Source organism: Triticum urartu, chromosome 2, assembly GCF_003073215.2.
Source record: "Triticum urartu cultivar G1812 chromosome 2, Tu2.1, whole genome shotgun sequence".
Taxonomy (NCBI): domain Eukaryota; kingdom Viridiplantae; phylum Streptophyta; class Magnoliopsida; order Poales; family Poaceae; genus Triticum; species Triticum urartu.
The window spans coordinates 743,806,314-743,823,053 of NC_053023.1; the positions used below are offsets into that span (position 1 = coordinate 743,806,314).

Sequence of the window (16,740 nt, forward strand, 5' to 3'; positions counted from 1 at the left end):
ACGAATCATTCGTTTGTCTGCCATGAAGTAGCAGTGAGACCCATTTGGGAAGCTGTACAGGGCTAATATGGTTTGACGCAATATGAGATGAGTCGCCAGGATTTATTAGACGAAAGGCACATTCATCCTATACGAGGTTTTCTTCATCGGAAATAATCACATTCCATCTAGAGAATAGTCAACAAACATATGACGGTCATACAGGCACCATATACTACCTCGTATAGTATAACTCCATCCATACACGCACTGTTATACTATACGAGGTTTTCTTAGTCCGAAATAATCACATTCCATATGACGGTCATACGGCACGTACCTTGCATGTATTCTTAAATATTGAAGGTGTCCTTGATCTTGCTCTCTCGCCGTTGCCTTTAATTCCAGCTAGCGAATAAACGCTTATTATCTTTTGTGTGCTCCTGAATAGAGTAAAAAAATGAGAGAGGAATAGTTTTTCTTATTGATCAGTACCTACAATAAAAAAGTAAAACCATGGTAACAGTAGATATGTTAGTGTGCAGGCTGTGAATTTTAATGAGTTGCATACAAATCAATGATAAGTTCATAATTTAATGAGTTACATACACCACAGGTGCCTCGGTGTAAAATACGTCCTCAAACCCGTTGCAAGTTGTGAGCAAGTTAGCTAAATTCATCAGCGTGGCACTGACTGAAGAGGAGGATAGAGCTCTGGTGTTGCTAAAGAGGTGGTGAGACTCTCCAGTTTTCTGACACTTACCAGCCTATAAGTTAACCAGGTTGGTGCCGTTAGCCACGGAAACAAAGTTTACTTTGGTAATTCCTGGTTTATACAATGGACAGTAACATGATCAAAAGTATGGATAGGACAGTAAGGACAATCAGCACAACACCTACTGAAATAGACATTCAGATCAAAAAGAATATGCCCCAAATTATATGTGTTTTTGAAAAATGTTCATCATGTATTCAAAAAAAGAAAAAATCTATCTTAAAAATTGAACATGTAATAAAAATAAAATGTGTAAAATTATTCGTACATTTATACAAACACGTTGGACATGTTTTAACTTATTTATAGTATATCTTAGGGGTAAGAATAATTTTATTATTAAGCTACTCTAATGGAACCACGTCTTTTCCTAACATATAAGATAGTTGAGAATATCTTGCATACGCAGGTGAAAATAATTCATACTAGGAAATGAATAATGGAAAGCATGCACGTATGGAAAGATATGGGGCACCTTCCATCTGCCTGAGCGACCATGTCCTGTCAGTCTTTAATGCCCCCGATGTTGAAAATCAGGTGGAATCAAAAGTTTGCTTATTATTTGGCTTTTAAAAAATGGAAGTTGCCTTATTATTTTGAAGGCACTTAAGTCTTGAAGATGCATCTGTCAATCAGGACGTGATCCCTTCTTATAACCTTCGACGAGCTCCGGTTTCAACACCTTGGACGTGGTCTCTTCACCAATTTCCGATCACTCACCACTCCCATCAATGGAGGCTGTGCACGGAGCAATTGGTTTTCAGGTCGCACCACAAGAAGCTTTGCCCGCCCCTCAGGAAGATGCGACCAACGTTAATGCCCTAGCAGATGCCGTTGAATACATTTTTCAATCTATCATTGCTGTCCAAGACGATGAGGCACTGAAGTAAGTAGTATTGCTCTGCGTAATATTTGGTTTCAATATGCTTGGCTTCTGATTGCATAGTGATAATTATATAATCTAAGTGTTGAAGTCATGTACAGGTAAAACATATTTATTGCCTCATTAGCTATTCATCTAGACTTGTGTAGTACTGACTATTAGGAATATGTTGATGACTGCTACAATTTGTTTGTTGCTTTTACCTTAATTGATTACTTCTAATTATAACTCCTTAGATTAATGTTGCTTTACCTTGAGTGTTCATTGTCTCCTACACTTTGTTACCTATGGTACATGTTGCCATGTTAATTTTGTACACAAAAAATTGCAACAGATTATCACAAAGGAGTTAGCATGTTTTTAATTAAATAATTTTTATCACTGATCCTTATTATACAAAAGAGTTAAACAATATGTGATGTTTATTGGTAAAGATTGGTCTGTATTTTTTTGTCAGCACAATTTGGATTAGAAGCGTACGACCGTATCAGATTGAAATCAGCCTACGGATGCTCCAGGAAACAATTTTGCTTTTTGGACAATTTCATCCCGAATGCTTCAATCTTGCAGTTTGTAAGCTTGCGAGTGCTGAAGTAGAGAGCACTGCAGGTACAAGAATGCTTGGAAACAAACATTTTTTCGACTTGCAGTTTCATTCTCAGGCACGGGCCCTCAGACACTCTTGGATGAATCAAGAATCACGCACCGCAGTGCTGATTGACAATGTCGTTGTCCGGCCATTTCCTAAATATGATGTGTTCAACTCTAACATTGTAAGAGACTCATTCTTATCATTTATTTTTCTTATTATATTAGCTACTAACATGTGTCTATTTACCGTAGTATCTACTACCATTTGTTTCGGTGGATTCTTCATACGGACTATTTGTAGTCAACATGGGAAGTAGGAGGGTTCTCCCAATTGATCCATGTATCGACGCCTATGGTGGACCATACAGCTTTCATAGCACTGAAACGAGGAAGGAAGTCACAATGTTGAAGCAAGAGTTCAACAATGTGTTGCAGATGAGGATCCCTGGTTGGAATACCAATCTCATGGACTGGTCAGTGAACGGCAAGTCTTCTAATGGCAGGCGGTAATATACTAAATTTATCACATACTTTATAAGCACACAGTTATAGTTTTAATATAGTTACCTTTTTGTAACAGCAAAGACTCCGCTTTCCTTGTCCTACATGAGATGGCCCACCAGAATGGTACTGCTCATTCTGGTAGGATGACCACTCGCGTAAGTACATAATAACAAGGTTTGTCATGCAATTTATTTTCCAGCAAGTTATTAAATTTTTTTTTCATTTTTATAGGATTCAATACAGCTCAGAAAGAACCTGTTGGTCCAGATGCTGACGATAAAAAACAATGAAGCAGCTGGAAACATACCGGCTGGAGTTAGAGCGGCCTTGAGGGTTTTAAATGACTGAATATGGATCGATGCATATTCATATGTCATAAATAAAATTCCCGTGCTACAGCTATCTTAGGGATTGAAGTGAGAATTATCTATTTGGCAATACGAATAACTTTATAATGCATTGGATTATATATACATATAGGTTTAAATACTTTTTGGTGTTTTGGATATATTAAACGTTGGTTTTGCGATGCACCCTATAATTCCCTGTATCGTATAACTCGATCCAAGATATGTGAACTATAACTCGAAATATCACGTCAATGAGTACAATAAAGTCATGCATTATTTTGAAGGCGGTAAGGCGAGGCAAGGCGCCGGAGGGGGGGCCTCACCGCCTAATCGGTAAGGCATAAGGTAACGCGGACGCGTTAGATAGTTCTAAGCAGTAGAATGAAGTAGAATTTGTTAGGCAACTAGGCATAAACACTACACATCTTGCACTTGCTGCTGGTTGTAGAGCGCATATAGGATCCATCCTCTTTGCACTTTCTCTTCTCCCCAACATAACCACTATAACAGAGGCAGTGAGCAACCAGCAAAGCAGCTAGCGCAAAGCAGTGAGGAACCAACAAACTAGGAAACAATGAACAACTGAAAACAACAAGCAATTAACAACTTAACATGGAAGATACAGAGCAGAGGATGGTGGGGGAGATTGGGGAGGCAGAGGTGTTGTCTCCTTGCTGTTGCTGGTTGCTGTTGTACTGAAGAGGAGGAGGATGAGCTACTGGAGAGGAGGAGGATGAAGAGCTGCTGGAGAGGAGGGGATGAGGATCTTTGTATTGTATGGAGAGGATCCAGAGAAGGAGGAGGATGTGTGTGTGGATTGACGGTTGTTTCTCCCTCTCTTTCACCCCTCTTACTTGTTGACGCCAACAGCATCTCTGTTTCCCACCAGAAGACTGTTTCCCACCTTAAACTACTTCCCTGCCTGGCTGGCAAGCTCAAGGCGTCCAATGATGTCACGAACTATATCTTTGGCAATAAGAACTATATATAACTATCACGTCAATGCCTACTTATCAAAATCAGCACTAAAAGAAAAGTAGTTGTCGTAAATCATAGTTTGATGGAAAGTATGTACCTCATGTTCAAGTCCCTCTGAAATCCAACGATCATTTTCTGCATGTTTTGCCTGCAAATTAAAGTGTAACTTGACCCTATTAGAATGAATTAATGGACTCACTTATCAAAATTTAGTTGAGCATACTCTTACATGATAAGGCTTCAAGGCTGTTCCTGATTGTACATTCACCAAGTTTAGTTTATCAAGGAACACATTTGCACTGAAAACAAACATTTGTACAGGGAAATCAATGAGCCACCACGACACCAAAGTATATTCATGAGAATTTTGATTATAAAAAGAGACTGATAGTAAACGGCCAAATACATTGGAACTTATAAATTGAGCGTAGTAATATTAATATTTCAAATGAGGAAATCATCAAGCAATTTAGGTTTTATTTCTCATTTAATTAAATTCATAGTGCTTGTTATAAATTATTTGGAAACCCATAATATCTATGGATCTTATTACTAAACAGACTAGCCTGGTACTGTTTTATATATGAAATTTGGGTTGGCTAATTGGATCCTAGCCTACCAAGACGACGATGCATTTTGCTTCACACGTGAAAGAAAAAATAACAAATCAAACAGTTTGTTTGTCTTACACAGATTGTGCAAATATCATCAAGCTTAACATATATAAGACCACTCACAATATCACAGACCCCCACACATATATAACCCCAGGCTTGCATATCCGGTGCAGTGAATATTCGACATAAACTTGCGAGTAGAGGAACCTACTACTACTAAGCTACTATACTAATCAAGTCACATTTTGTTCAATTTGCTACCGTGTAGTTGTGTAGAGGATGTACCTGGTTGGGCAAAGTCGCTCGAGTCTGCTCTGTCTCACCATCAAAAATCACCACCGTGGCCGTGTCTTGGCCGTCGGGGATACATCTTCGCCCTGGCCCTGCCTGTGAGGCCGGGTCATGTCTCCTCGATACATCAGCGAGGAGGATATCAGGTCATGGAAGCATAAAGGAAGAATTTTCTTCAAGTTGCTACCATGTATCGGATGTACCTAAAATGGGCTAATTCGCAGGAGTCTGCTCTGTCACAGATGGGCTGCAGCAGTTCCACGCCCCCTTGTGACCTATGGCCGCTCGTACTTAGTCGATGTCGACCTTGCAAAAGATCGATGATGCATTAGGTGCATTTTGTGTTTTGATTGTGCAAACAACAAAATCTGAAGGCTGCTAATTGCCATATTTCAGAAACAAAACATTTAAGATTGTTTGTTTCTTAATTTAACTTGATTTATAGTACATGTTGAACTCATTAAATACACATAAATTATATATAAAGTTCATGTTTACCCCTTCAAATTGAACAATATTAACAAAAGAATAAATATTTAAATAGACAAATAAGATATTTCATTTTTATATATGGGAAAATTTTATACCTCATAAGAACTAATAAGTAACTTAGTGGCATGCAATCAATGATAAGTTGTTTATTTAATTAATACAACAATTTAATTCTTTAGTAAGTTCTGATTTCTGACATATTTTCTAATTAATTAAGATGTGTGCGTTTGATGAAAAAAGCAAAGATATCTGACCATACAGAAGTACATATCTGAAAAAGGAAAGATATCTGCACCATACATAAGTATATATCTGAAAAAAGGAAAGATATCTGCTACCCAGCCTTCCCCTGCATGGCCTACCTATATATTTTAACCTCATGTGCCATCCCTCACCCCCTCCTTACTCTCCCTTCCCCCATCACAGATATCAAAGGATCAAAATACCCATACTTGGACGACAAATTCCCGAGTACCTTCAGTAAGCATGGGGCATCAAGAAGGCGAGTTCCTCTAGGTATGCAACTTTCTGGATCTTTCTCTTCTGTAAAAGGGTAACAGGTGTTAGATTAGGATCATGTTTGGTCAGGCATACCATCAAATTCCAAAAAAAAACACCAGTGGAGATAGTGCCATCTTATAAAAAGATCATAGCCAATACAATTGATTGTAGATCTAATCAAGCAGTCCTATTAGGTGGGCTACAACTGAATACAAACAGTTCTTTCAGATATTATAGGCTAACAGTCTATTCTGGACATCGCACGTGCGTCATACACCTAAATTTTTAAGTCATGACCATAGTTGACTGCCTAACTTTTTAATGTAATCTCATATATATATTCGAGCCAGAAAAACAAACAAATAACTTATTAAGTGTTTCAACATGCCAGAAAACAAACAAATAGAATAGGACTGCTTGAAGATATATATCATCAGAGTCATAATATTAAGTCATTACATGTAACAGAAATTGCATGAGGACAAAATGCTTCGATGGAATAGTCTAAAATTATTCACAATGGATATGTAATACTCTAATACAAACTATATCCCAACCGAATGAATCTACATTCTCAAGATAGAGCAAGTAATACAATGAATATAACAACTATATCCGGAAAGTGTCAAAGCACAACATCTGGACAAGCAAGCAATAAAAGCAAAGTTGGGCAGGAAGATCTATTACTGTATGATGCAGTACGTAGAAGGTTGCATATTCAAATTAAAATAAACTACCACTGGTTTTGAACAGAAAAACTATACAGAAGTCAAGGGGAGTAATTGTATATGACATAAATAAAAGAATATATAAGGAATACAAATTCAGCCATAAGTTCCAGGTAAGCATGGTACTAAAGTATAGAAAACAAGATAATATGCTGCTCATAAAATTATATACAATTTACCTGCTTTCCAATTATTTGTGAACTGTTCTCTTTCACTTTAAGTACTTTTTGAACTCTTTGTACAGCAGCTCTAGCATTTTCAATCTCCATGTGTGCATTAGTTCGTTCTTCGTCAACAATTCTAATAGCATCTTCAGAAGCCTGTGAACGACATAGAAAGAGTGATTTGTGAAAATCAAAAAATGGCAATATACCAAGATTAAGCATACTTGATATGGATAAATTATGTTTATAAAAAATACTAATGATTGTCAATCCAAGAGGAATTGGAACATGCTTTACGCACAAATCATTGCCGGCATGTTATTTTCTTAACCATGTTAAGAAAATCAGGCAGAACTCCTAAAAATTTGTTGTTCAACAAACCATTGGCAGGCCCCTGAAAATTTGTTGTGCATTTGCAAGAAAAGAAAACCATTTCAAATTTGTAGTACTGTTTGATAGTCTGTTTCATAACTCCCAACAAAGGCAAAACTTCACCTTGCCTTGCTTAATCATGGCAGATAATTAACATTTAAAAACGACAGAACTAAGTTTTCCTCCAAAGCCCTAGCAAACATCTAGCAAGCATCTACACAAACATATGGAAACTAAAATGCTCAATATTCAGTGGAACATCTGCACAAACCCTACAAAATAGAGCTAAGGATGCAGAGATGCTGCCACAGATTAAGGATTAATTTGCTTACCATCAGATAAGCGGGATCCGTGCGAGCTAGCTGTTGCTAAGAGGGAGTTGCTGCCGAGGGGTGCAACAGCATGAGGCGGGCACAGAGCGATGTCCTGTGGCCGGCAGGCTGGAGCGGTGGGGATGTGGACGGGTGGCCAGCCGCGCCGTTGGTTGAGGTGGCTGTGTCCCCGCGGCGCGTCGGTCGGCGCACAATGTGCTGAGTGCTTGTGCATGTCATCGCTCCTCGCCGAGGGCGTCGGCGTCGGCAAGCAGTAGTCGTCTCGGGTCAGAGGTAGCAAGAGCATGTAGAACACTACTTTAGTGATCTAAACTCTCTTTTATTACCTTACGGAGGGAGTAAGTAATAATAATGTGCCTCCTATACTCTTGTATTACAAACAATTGATAAAGGAACTACGTAAAGACGGGAAAATAAATAAATCAAAGAAGCCTTTTCATGTTCACGTATCATCAAGATAGACAAATTAACTGTTGCCTAGAAAAACAAACTGAAAGAGAGATCTAGGCTTGCAACTGACTAAACAAACTGAAAGAGAGATCCAGGCTTGCGACTGACGAGAGGTTATTTCGTACGAGTATAGAGAATTACAACAAGAGCACACATTCCGTTGAAGCTAAATCGATGTTCTTCCTATAAATAAGCTATAAATGGATGCTTTCTTCGAACTAAGCTAAAGAGATGTTTCAGCAAACCAAGACTAGAAGATTCAAGCTTGCAGGCACAAATAATAGGCTAAATTGATGTTTCAGCACAACAAGACTAGAAGATTCAAGCTTGCAGGCACAAATTACAGCTATACGTAAAAGCTATACTGTAAAAACTGGAGCTAGCATAACACACAATTACGTAAGTGTTACATAGAATTTTCCGGCCATCCTGTTCTTTTACTATGAAACTTAAAAGGTTGGGAATGTATAGAAAGAATGGAGAAAAGTTTATCCTACAATACAATGGCATGGTGTGAACATTATTGACAATGCAACCTTGCAGGACACAAGTTTGAACCCAAAGTACATAACTGCAGCCTACATGTATAAATCAAGATTCATTACTCACAGATTCATTTTATAAGAACAATGTGAGTTGTAATATCAAGGACGATTCTATCAGAAGAACTCATTATTAGGAAGGCATTAGGCTCTACATTTCTTAGTTTTGCTTGACAAACAGTTTTACTCTACCAAAGTAGACAATGATAGTTATATGAACATAACTAGGCAGGGCAGGGCAGGGAGGAATGCTCTTGAACTCACCAAAACGAACATGGGCAGCATTCTCCCTTGGATAACACTGAGAATTATCCGCAAACCCAGCATTGCGCTTGGCATAGTCACTGATCCGAGCAGGAGACAAGATTTCCACATCATCATCGTCGTCCTCTGATGTCGCTGGTTTCTCCATATCGATCATACGGCGGTAACCAGACCTCCCCTGTACACCACCATCATCAGGTTTTCTCCTGACTGAGCCCTCAGCACCAAATTTTCTTGCAACCCCGTTGCCACACCAAATGGCCTGCTTGCCTCGTAGCTCATGAGAAGAAGCACCCAGCAGATCCGGATCAATCTGTGGCAGCAAAGCAGAGAGACTTGTTGATTTAGATTGTAGCAATAGGAATTTGGGGAAAGTTTAGATGATTCCTGTTTGGCCTGAATAGCGTAGCTCACCATGTCGGATTGGGAGGAAGTAGCCATGGGCATGGAATGGGTGGGATAGAGGACATCATGGGATTGCTCCCAGAAGGGCACATCAGGCCTGAGATTCCTCTGCGCCCAATACAGCCTATGCAGTTCCTCGACCTACAAACACCAAATCAGATGCAACCACATGAGCAAGGGAAATATTCACAGCACAAACAAATTAGCTTTACGTCTACCGAATCTGGCGAAGAAATTGCGAAAACAATTGACTTTTATTCGTGGCTATATATTATTTTTAATCGTGATTTACACGGGCTGGCTTGTGAGGAAAGAAGAGATTTTTGCGGGGAGTAAGTAGGTAAGCAGGGGAAGGCACCTGGTGGCGGTAGGCGTGTTCTTGGCGGAGCATTGCGTGGCCGAGGCGGTGGTCCTGGGGCGCGGGCTCTGGCGACGGCGGCGCGCAGTTGAGATCCAAATCCATGACAGCGTATATGATCTGCCCCCTCCCTGGATTGGACTGTACCCAACAACATGCAACCGAGCAAGCAACAGAGAATCTAATTGAGATCAAACGAACAAATCGACCGGCAGGAGGAAAGGCAACCAAATATACTAAATAAACAACGGATTAAAACAAGAAAATATAGGCCAAGATTTTACTTACCTAGGCGAGGCAAAACATTTGGCTTCCGATGCAGGGGAGGAAGCTAGCTAGCTACTGGTCTCCTCCTCCTTTCTGCATGCTTTTCTTGTGATGTTTTCCCCTCCCCCAGCAATCGTTGCCCTCGCCGTCCATGTGAGGTTTTCTCATGGCGCGGCGGCACAGAGAGAACAGATAAGGAATTCAGTGGCTAAGAAGACGAGGAGGGGCGGATCTGAGCAGCCCGCGTTGAATGGATTTGCCAGGCATGGGTAGTGGCTTACCGGAGTTGTGTCATTGCAGGTAGTGACGCGTCGTTGCGGATCCAGCTGCGACATCGCGGGAGAGTAGCGCCGCCGCGGATCCGACCGGAGCGGGACCGCATCCATCACCCGCAGGTGCTCCAGGAAGCGCGCCCCGTCCGTCCCGCTCGGTCGCGCAGCCCACAGCAGGCAGCCCCAAGGTCAGTGGATGTAGGAGACCGATGTGGTGGCCGGCGGAGGGGAGAGTTGGGCTTCCTGCTCGTCGACGCGGGCGGCGATGCGGCGGGGGGAGGGGAAAGGGCAAGAGGGTTTGTGTGAGTGAGAGACGATAGGAGATGAGAGAGTGAGCGAGACGAGAGGATAGGTAGAATGCGGCGGGGGGAGGGGAACGGGCGACGCCGCGTCGCTTTAGTTCTACTGCCGCCCTAGCGGCCTGCATGCCAGGTGGGCCATGCTGGCGGGCCGCGCAACAGGCCCGTCGTGGCGGGCCTGGCTTTCTTTTTTCTTTTCCTTTTTCTCTTTATTTTTTTGGGTTTCTGTTAATATTTTATTTCCTATACTTTTTTATTCTTTAGTTACATTATTTTGTTTATATTATAAAATACAGCGTTCGTTGCATGTCACAAAAGTGTTCAATAGTATTAATGAAATGTTCATGGGTTTTTTCAACAGTTCATCATCCATAACAAAATTGTTCAACATTTATTATAAAATGTAAAATGAATATATAATCAATGTGTTTTTTAAATTTGTAACGGTATATTACAACAAATTCAAATATGTATTCAAAAATTGTTCAAATTATATTACAAAAATATATAATCATTGTGTTTATTTGTTTATTTTCTTGTCCTTTTATCTTTCTTTTATTTTTTTGTTTATATTTTTATCCTATACTCTTTTATTCTTTATTTATAATGTTTTATTTTTATTATAATATACAGAGTTCAATGCATGTCACAAAAGTGTTCAACGGTATTAAGGAAATGTTCATGTTTTTTTGAAAAGTTCATCGTCCAATACAAAATTGTTCAATATTTATTATAAAATGTTAAGTGAATATATAATCACTGTGTTTTTTAAATTTGTTAAGTGTATATTACAAAAAAATGAAATACATATTAAAAAATTGTTCAACTTATATTACACAAATATTGAACAATTTTTGTTTTTTTTATTTTCTTTTCAATTTTCTCTGTTTTTTTCTGTTTATAATTTTTTCCAATACTTTTCTATTCTTTATTTATATTGTTTCGTTTTTATTATAATATAGAGAGTTCATTGCATGACACAACAGTGTTCAATGGTATTAAGGAAATGTTCATGGTTTTTTACAATAGTTCATCATCCATTACAAAAAAATTCAACATTTATTATAAAATGTTAAGTGAATATATAAAAATTATTGAACATTTATGATAAATTGTTCAACTGCGTTTTTGAAATTGGTTAAGTGTATATTACAATAATTTGAAAACTGTATTAAAAAATTGTTCAACTTACATTACAATATTTATCATCACTATGCATTTTTTGAGTTTTTTCAAAATAAGTTTGATACTTAATATGTCGCTCCGCAATATTTTTTTGCGGGTTACAAGAGTTCCTTAGATGTTTTTTAAGATTTATTACATGTTGTTAGTTTGTAGCCAGTTTTCTACACGGCTGGAGCTCGTTACATCCAAATGGGCCATCCCAGTCGCCCCCTGCCATGCTTAAAGGCTCCCGTGTTTTGCTTACCGCATGTTAACCTGGCCGGACTGTGATTATTCTTATTACATATACTAAGAGGAACAAAAAAATAGAAAAAACACATATACTTGGTTAATGCTGGTTAGTTAGCATGTTTTTGTTTGTTTCTCAAATTTCAATAGCATATGTAATTAATTTAAAATCATTTAAGCAATTTCAGATGACCACTTACTTATATATGAACATTATAATTTGTTGTTTCCTTCAATTGCTGTATTGGTAAAATGATCTGAATTGCATATTTTCTAATATAATCATAAGCATTTTTTATCACAGCTAAAATAGTTGTGTTAATTTCACATTATATGATGCATAAATAAATCCTATTTATATTTCTGCATAGATATAAAGTGATGGGTTCCGACATACGCACTGATGTAACGATGACCGCACTAATACACCACGAGAAGAGGTGCATATAGCTAACCTTACTCTGTATGTATATTATAGATGATAATATGAATGGTCTATTTATATTCTTGTTTAATCAGAATATAGGAGAAATGGATATGGACTTCGGAGATGCACGAAAAGAATCCATGGAGGTTTCAGATGCAATGTCGCTGGAAGGGGCCGGACATTCACAACATAATAACGTCGAAGAGGTTATATCTCATAACAAACCAAAAAAGGATGCTAAATTGCATGTTATCCCACAAGGTATATGTTTATATTATTATCTATCTTATTTTTGTGATCTTGCCTTTTGTATTCAACTAATTTGGTTATTTTTTTGTGTTACTAAGTTGTCTCACTTTTTATGAATTTGACAGACTATGTTTGTACCCCTAGAGATATTACAGTCATCGAATCAATAAAGTCTGCCCCCAAGAATACCCAGTTCGTGGACATTGGAGATGCCTTGTTAGCAACCGACGATTTGAAATGCCTTATAAAAAATGATATGTTCTTACATGACGGTGTAAGACCAATTGCACAAACTTTGTAATCAATAGTATGATCAATATATAATATCATAAAATATTAATATATTCTAAATGTTGTTTACAGGTGATAAATGCTTACATATATTGCATGCTTGATCACGACCATCTACAAGACAGAGCGGGTGAAAAGGTACACATTATTAGCACGTTTGTATCTGGCCAGATAAAAGAAGACGATGAAAGAGACATCGACCCATCAAAATATCGTCGCATCGTGCGTCATGTTAATACTTATATACAGCAAGATATGGTTAGTTTTTGTCTTATGGAATGTTTTTTAGTTCATATGTGTGATTATATATTAATAATTATATCTAATTTTGATTGTGATTTGTATGATATTTACACCAGTTATTCATTCCGATTAACGTGCCGGGCTACCATTGGTATCTAGCAGTTGCCAATGCCAAAAAACGAGAGATCCAAGTATTGGACTCACTTGGTGAGAATGTCAAACGCAATGACCTTGCTACTACGGTAACTATATATTTTTTACTCATCTTAACATTTGTTTTGTTTGACTTCATCCCTAACATTTCTCATATGATAGTTACGGGGGCTCAAGAAATGGCTGAAACTTGCAGAGCAGAGTCCGGAGTTTATCAGAGGTGATAAGTGGCCCGATCTCAATGTTACAAAATGGACGGTTGAAGAGCAAGTTCAGGAGGCAATACAAACCGATGGGTAAGCAATTGTTAAAATGGTTTGTTTATTTGATTCATCTCTATGATATTCTAAAGCATTATTTTATAATATTATAGCGTATCATGTAGATTGTTTATGCTAAATTATATGGAATATTGGACATCACATGGACTGTCAGACCAGTTCACCTAGGTATTTCATTTTTATACATTATCTTGTTATTTTATATGAAAATATTATATATATTTTTTGTATAAATTTTTTGTAGGAGGATATGAAATATTTTCGTCAAAAATTAGCAGTCATTTTGCTCGATTCAGAGCTTAATAAGCTAAAAGGATGTCCCATATACCATCAACCTGTCAGCGAAGAAACTTTAGGTAATTCTGATATCGAGATCCTGGATAATCCTTCTGACGTAGTCGAAGAAAAACCTCCTGCCCCAATCACTATCATTCCCACGGACCAACGTCAAATAATTGCCGACCTCTGCAAGTACATCATGTCGATCGATGATGCCGGGTGTTTGGAGTAAGTATCATGTATCAATATTTAATGTGCGGATGTATATTATTGTTCTTCTTACCATCCAAATTACAGGAAGGTATGGGTCCTGACCTGCACACCCGATCCAATGAGCTTAAGTCTTAAGAAACTTCAGTGCATACTTAAGATGGAGCAGCCTATGGACAATGATTGCTTCAACACTGCCGTGCGTATGCTGGCATGTGATGAGGGAGTATTGTTCACAGACCCTCCTATACACTACATGGATCTACGATTTTGTGTAAGTTATCGTAACTCTTCATTCTATGTGACATTAGTATCAACATGTTTAAACAATATTTCTTCTTTTACTTAGTCCATGATGCTAGAGTCAACACGAGGTCAGAAGTTTTGTGAGAAGGAAACTATCCAGACGTTGGCAACATTATTTGATAGCTGGCCTGGGATGGAGATCGACATCTCATCTTGCAATAAGGTAAATAAAATATTTTGTCCATCGTTATCATGGTTTATTGTTGTTTCTAATAACTCCACTTGTAGATTTATCTTCCCTATGCATCCATCGGCCGATACATCTTGTACGTCATCGACAAAGAGGCACGTCGTCTATATATTATGGATCCTATTCAAACATCACAATCGTCAGAGGATAACAACTTGAGGCATTCACTGAAATTAAAAAGTTTTGCAAGGGATTTCAAAGAAGCACTCGGAATAAAGATTCCCGGTTGGAATTATGATATATCTAAATGGCAACGTTTATTTCCGTTCGGTGTTCCAACGAGTGTGGACGGGTAATGAATTCATAACAAGAATATTTACTTTTGTTATCACTATATTTTTTACATTATTAATTCAAATTTTTGCAGGAATGTGTCTGGCTATTTTATTTTCCATTTTATGCTCTGGTGGAATGGTAAAGACTTGGTGAAGCCGATTTGCGCGGTGAGTATTGTGCGTTACATGTGTTAAGACCTTCGGCATGAAATTGTCATACTAACTACATGTCTTGTTTCTGCAGGATGGGTATGAATTGAGGAAGCATTTTTTATTATACTTGCTAAAACATCGTGGGAATGAAGCTAGAGGAAACTTTCCTGATATTGTGAAAGAATTTCTTAAACGCATTATGTAGATATTAATAGTTTTGTAATAGATGTTCAGTTGGAACATCACTCAGCTTGTTACATGGACATGTCGTTAATTTTTCTTTTATGTTATCCAATTACATTGCAATAATGGACTTCAGTTGTTAAGTAATTGTGTTTGTGTTATATTCTTTGTACATGTGGAATTTAACATGTAACTTTTGTAAACTATTTCAAGAGCCCGTGGCAACGCACGGGCATTCTACTAGTAAGCATAGATGACGACGATATTGTCTACTTTGCTCATAGTAACAACATCGGGCTCCTCAAAAGATTGGAGTTGGTGATTGCGGTCAATGTAAGGAACAAAACCCTGCGAGGAGTAGCTGAGATGGATGTCCAGAAGAAGAACTTCATCCTCATGCCCGTATTCTGCACGAGTGACATTTGCAGACATCTGAGGAAGACTATTGCAGTCTCATCTCAGTAGAGCTTAATCCAACTGAAAATAAGCTGGCAAGCCAACTCACAAAGAAGACTATAAACCAACTAGGGCAGTGGCGGAGCTAGCATTTGAGAACAGGGTGGTCCGCCCTAAAGGAAAAAAATTGATAACAAATACTATGACAAATGATCTAACTAATTACCCGTATCACACAAAAATAGATCAATATGGTCTGACAAACACACTAAATTCTCAATTAAGTCTAAGTTTAACATAAATAAGCCTACATAGTACATACTACATGGACCATTGTAAGTACATACCTTAAGTTCAAAAAGATTATGTTTCTTCCCTTTCTTCACAACTTCTCTCTGAAAAAGGGAAACAATGTCTTCGGTCCTCCCTCTTCATTCTTCGAACAATTCTGCAATAAGAATTTTTCTATCAATAAAGCTATTTGGGGAAGAATTGATGCATAGAATTATGTTGTTGGTCGGTTCATCTATAGGATAGATAGCATAGCAAAAAAACCTAAATCAAAAATAAAATTGGGTATTTGAGACCTTAAATCAGGCTCACCTGCTGAGGTGCTGCCGCCGGACTGGGGCAATGGGCAGCCGCTGCCGGCTTTGCACGGGCATCAGGCGGCCGCGCGGGGTAGGGGTGCAGCCACGCAGAGCAGGGGCACACTCAGCTCGCAAGGGGGAGAAGAGGAGGCAGGCGGAACCTCCTCAGCAGCTGGGCGCCGGCGACCGCCACTGGGGAGGCGGGAGGGGCTCTGCGACTGCAAGGGCATCGGGACTAGGGACGAGGCGGCTCCGTGGCTGGTTTTGCTAACGCAATCCATTGCCTCAATGTAGATGACGAAGTGGCCGTGGGCTGTGGCTGCATTCGTAACACGTAAGTGTTTTGGGCCATTATCTTTTATCTGGCCCAGTCAACAATCCATAGGTATATGGGCTGACCAAAAATCCCAGGGTGGGCCGCGGCCCACCCTGGTCACCCTGTAGCTCCGCCACTGAACTAGGGTGCATGCAATGCAATGCTGGTGAAAGAAACTGACCTTCAGAAGGCGGCTTATAAATAAGAAGAGGGTACTGGATATTGTCGAGAAAACAAATGAAACTTCCTGCTGGTGAACAGCGTTCCTATCTGCATCACATGGGTACTTGATTTTTGGGGATTAAATCATGTGGAACTTGTGTAGGCTCTGTTCACTAGAGGTGACCTTGTCAGGTCGTTATAACCCGAGC

The 16,740-nt window shown here is 38.8% G+C and overlaps 2 protein-coding genes across 3 annotated transcripts in view; one reads left to right on the top strand and one right to left on the bottom strand.

The window, feature by feature from the left end:
• Positions 1–15,817, top strand: part of LOC125540419 — a 38,019-nt gene extending 22,202 nt beyond the window's left edge. The window contains exon 2 of the mRNA XM_048704036.1: positions 15,321–15,817. Within this exon, the coding sequence (XP_048559993.1) occupies positions 15,321–15,532 (212 nt within the window). The 3' untranslated portion in view covers positions 15,533–15,817. The remainder of the gene's footprint in view (positions 1–15,320) is intronic.
• LOC125540420 lies at positions 8,278–10,759 on the bottom strand. Of its 2 annotated transcripts, XM_048704037.1 has the most exons (4): positions 9,865–10,759; positions 9,577–9,717; positions 9,228–9,359; positions 8,278–9,126 (listed from the first exon to the last, which is right to left on the bottom strand). In XM_048704037.1, the coding sequence occupies exons 2-4, from the start codon at positions 9,679–9,681 to the stop codon at positions 8,710–8,712; spliced, it is 654 nt and encodes a 217-aa protein (XP_048559994.1). In that variant the 5' UTR covers positions 9,682–9,717; positions 9,865–10,759; the 3' UTR covers positions 8,278–8,709. The 2 variants fall into 2 exon arrangements, with proteins under 2 accessions (XP_048559994.1, XP_048559995.1); XM_048704038.1 differs by lacking the exon at positions 9,865–10,759 and having other exon boundaries at positions 8,278–9,090.
• Positions 15,818–16,740: the final 923 nt, after the last annotated feature.

Coding starts and splice junctions, on each gene's coding strand:
- LOC125540420 (XM_048704037.1), bottom strand. CDS start 9,681: ATGGATTTGGATCTCAACTGCGCGCCGCCGTCGCCAGAGCCCGCGCCC. Junction 9,360..9,576: donor AACACGCCTACCGCCACCAG/GTGCCTTCCCCT, acceptor TGGTGTTTGTAG/GTCGAGGAACTGCATAGGCT. Junction 9,127..9,227: donor CTTCCTCCCAATCCGACATG/GTGAGCTACGCT, acceptor TTGCTGCCACAG/ATTGATCCGGATCTGCTGGG.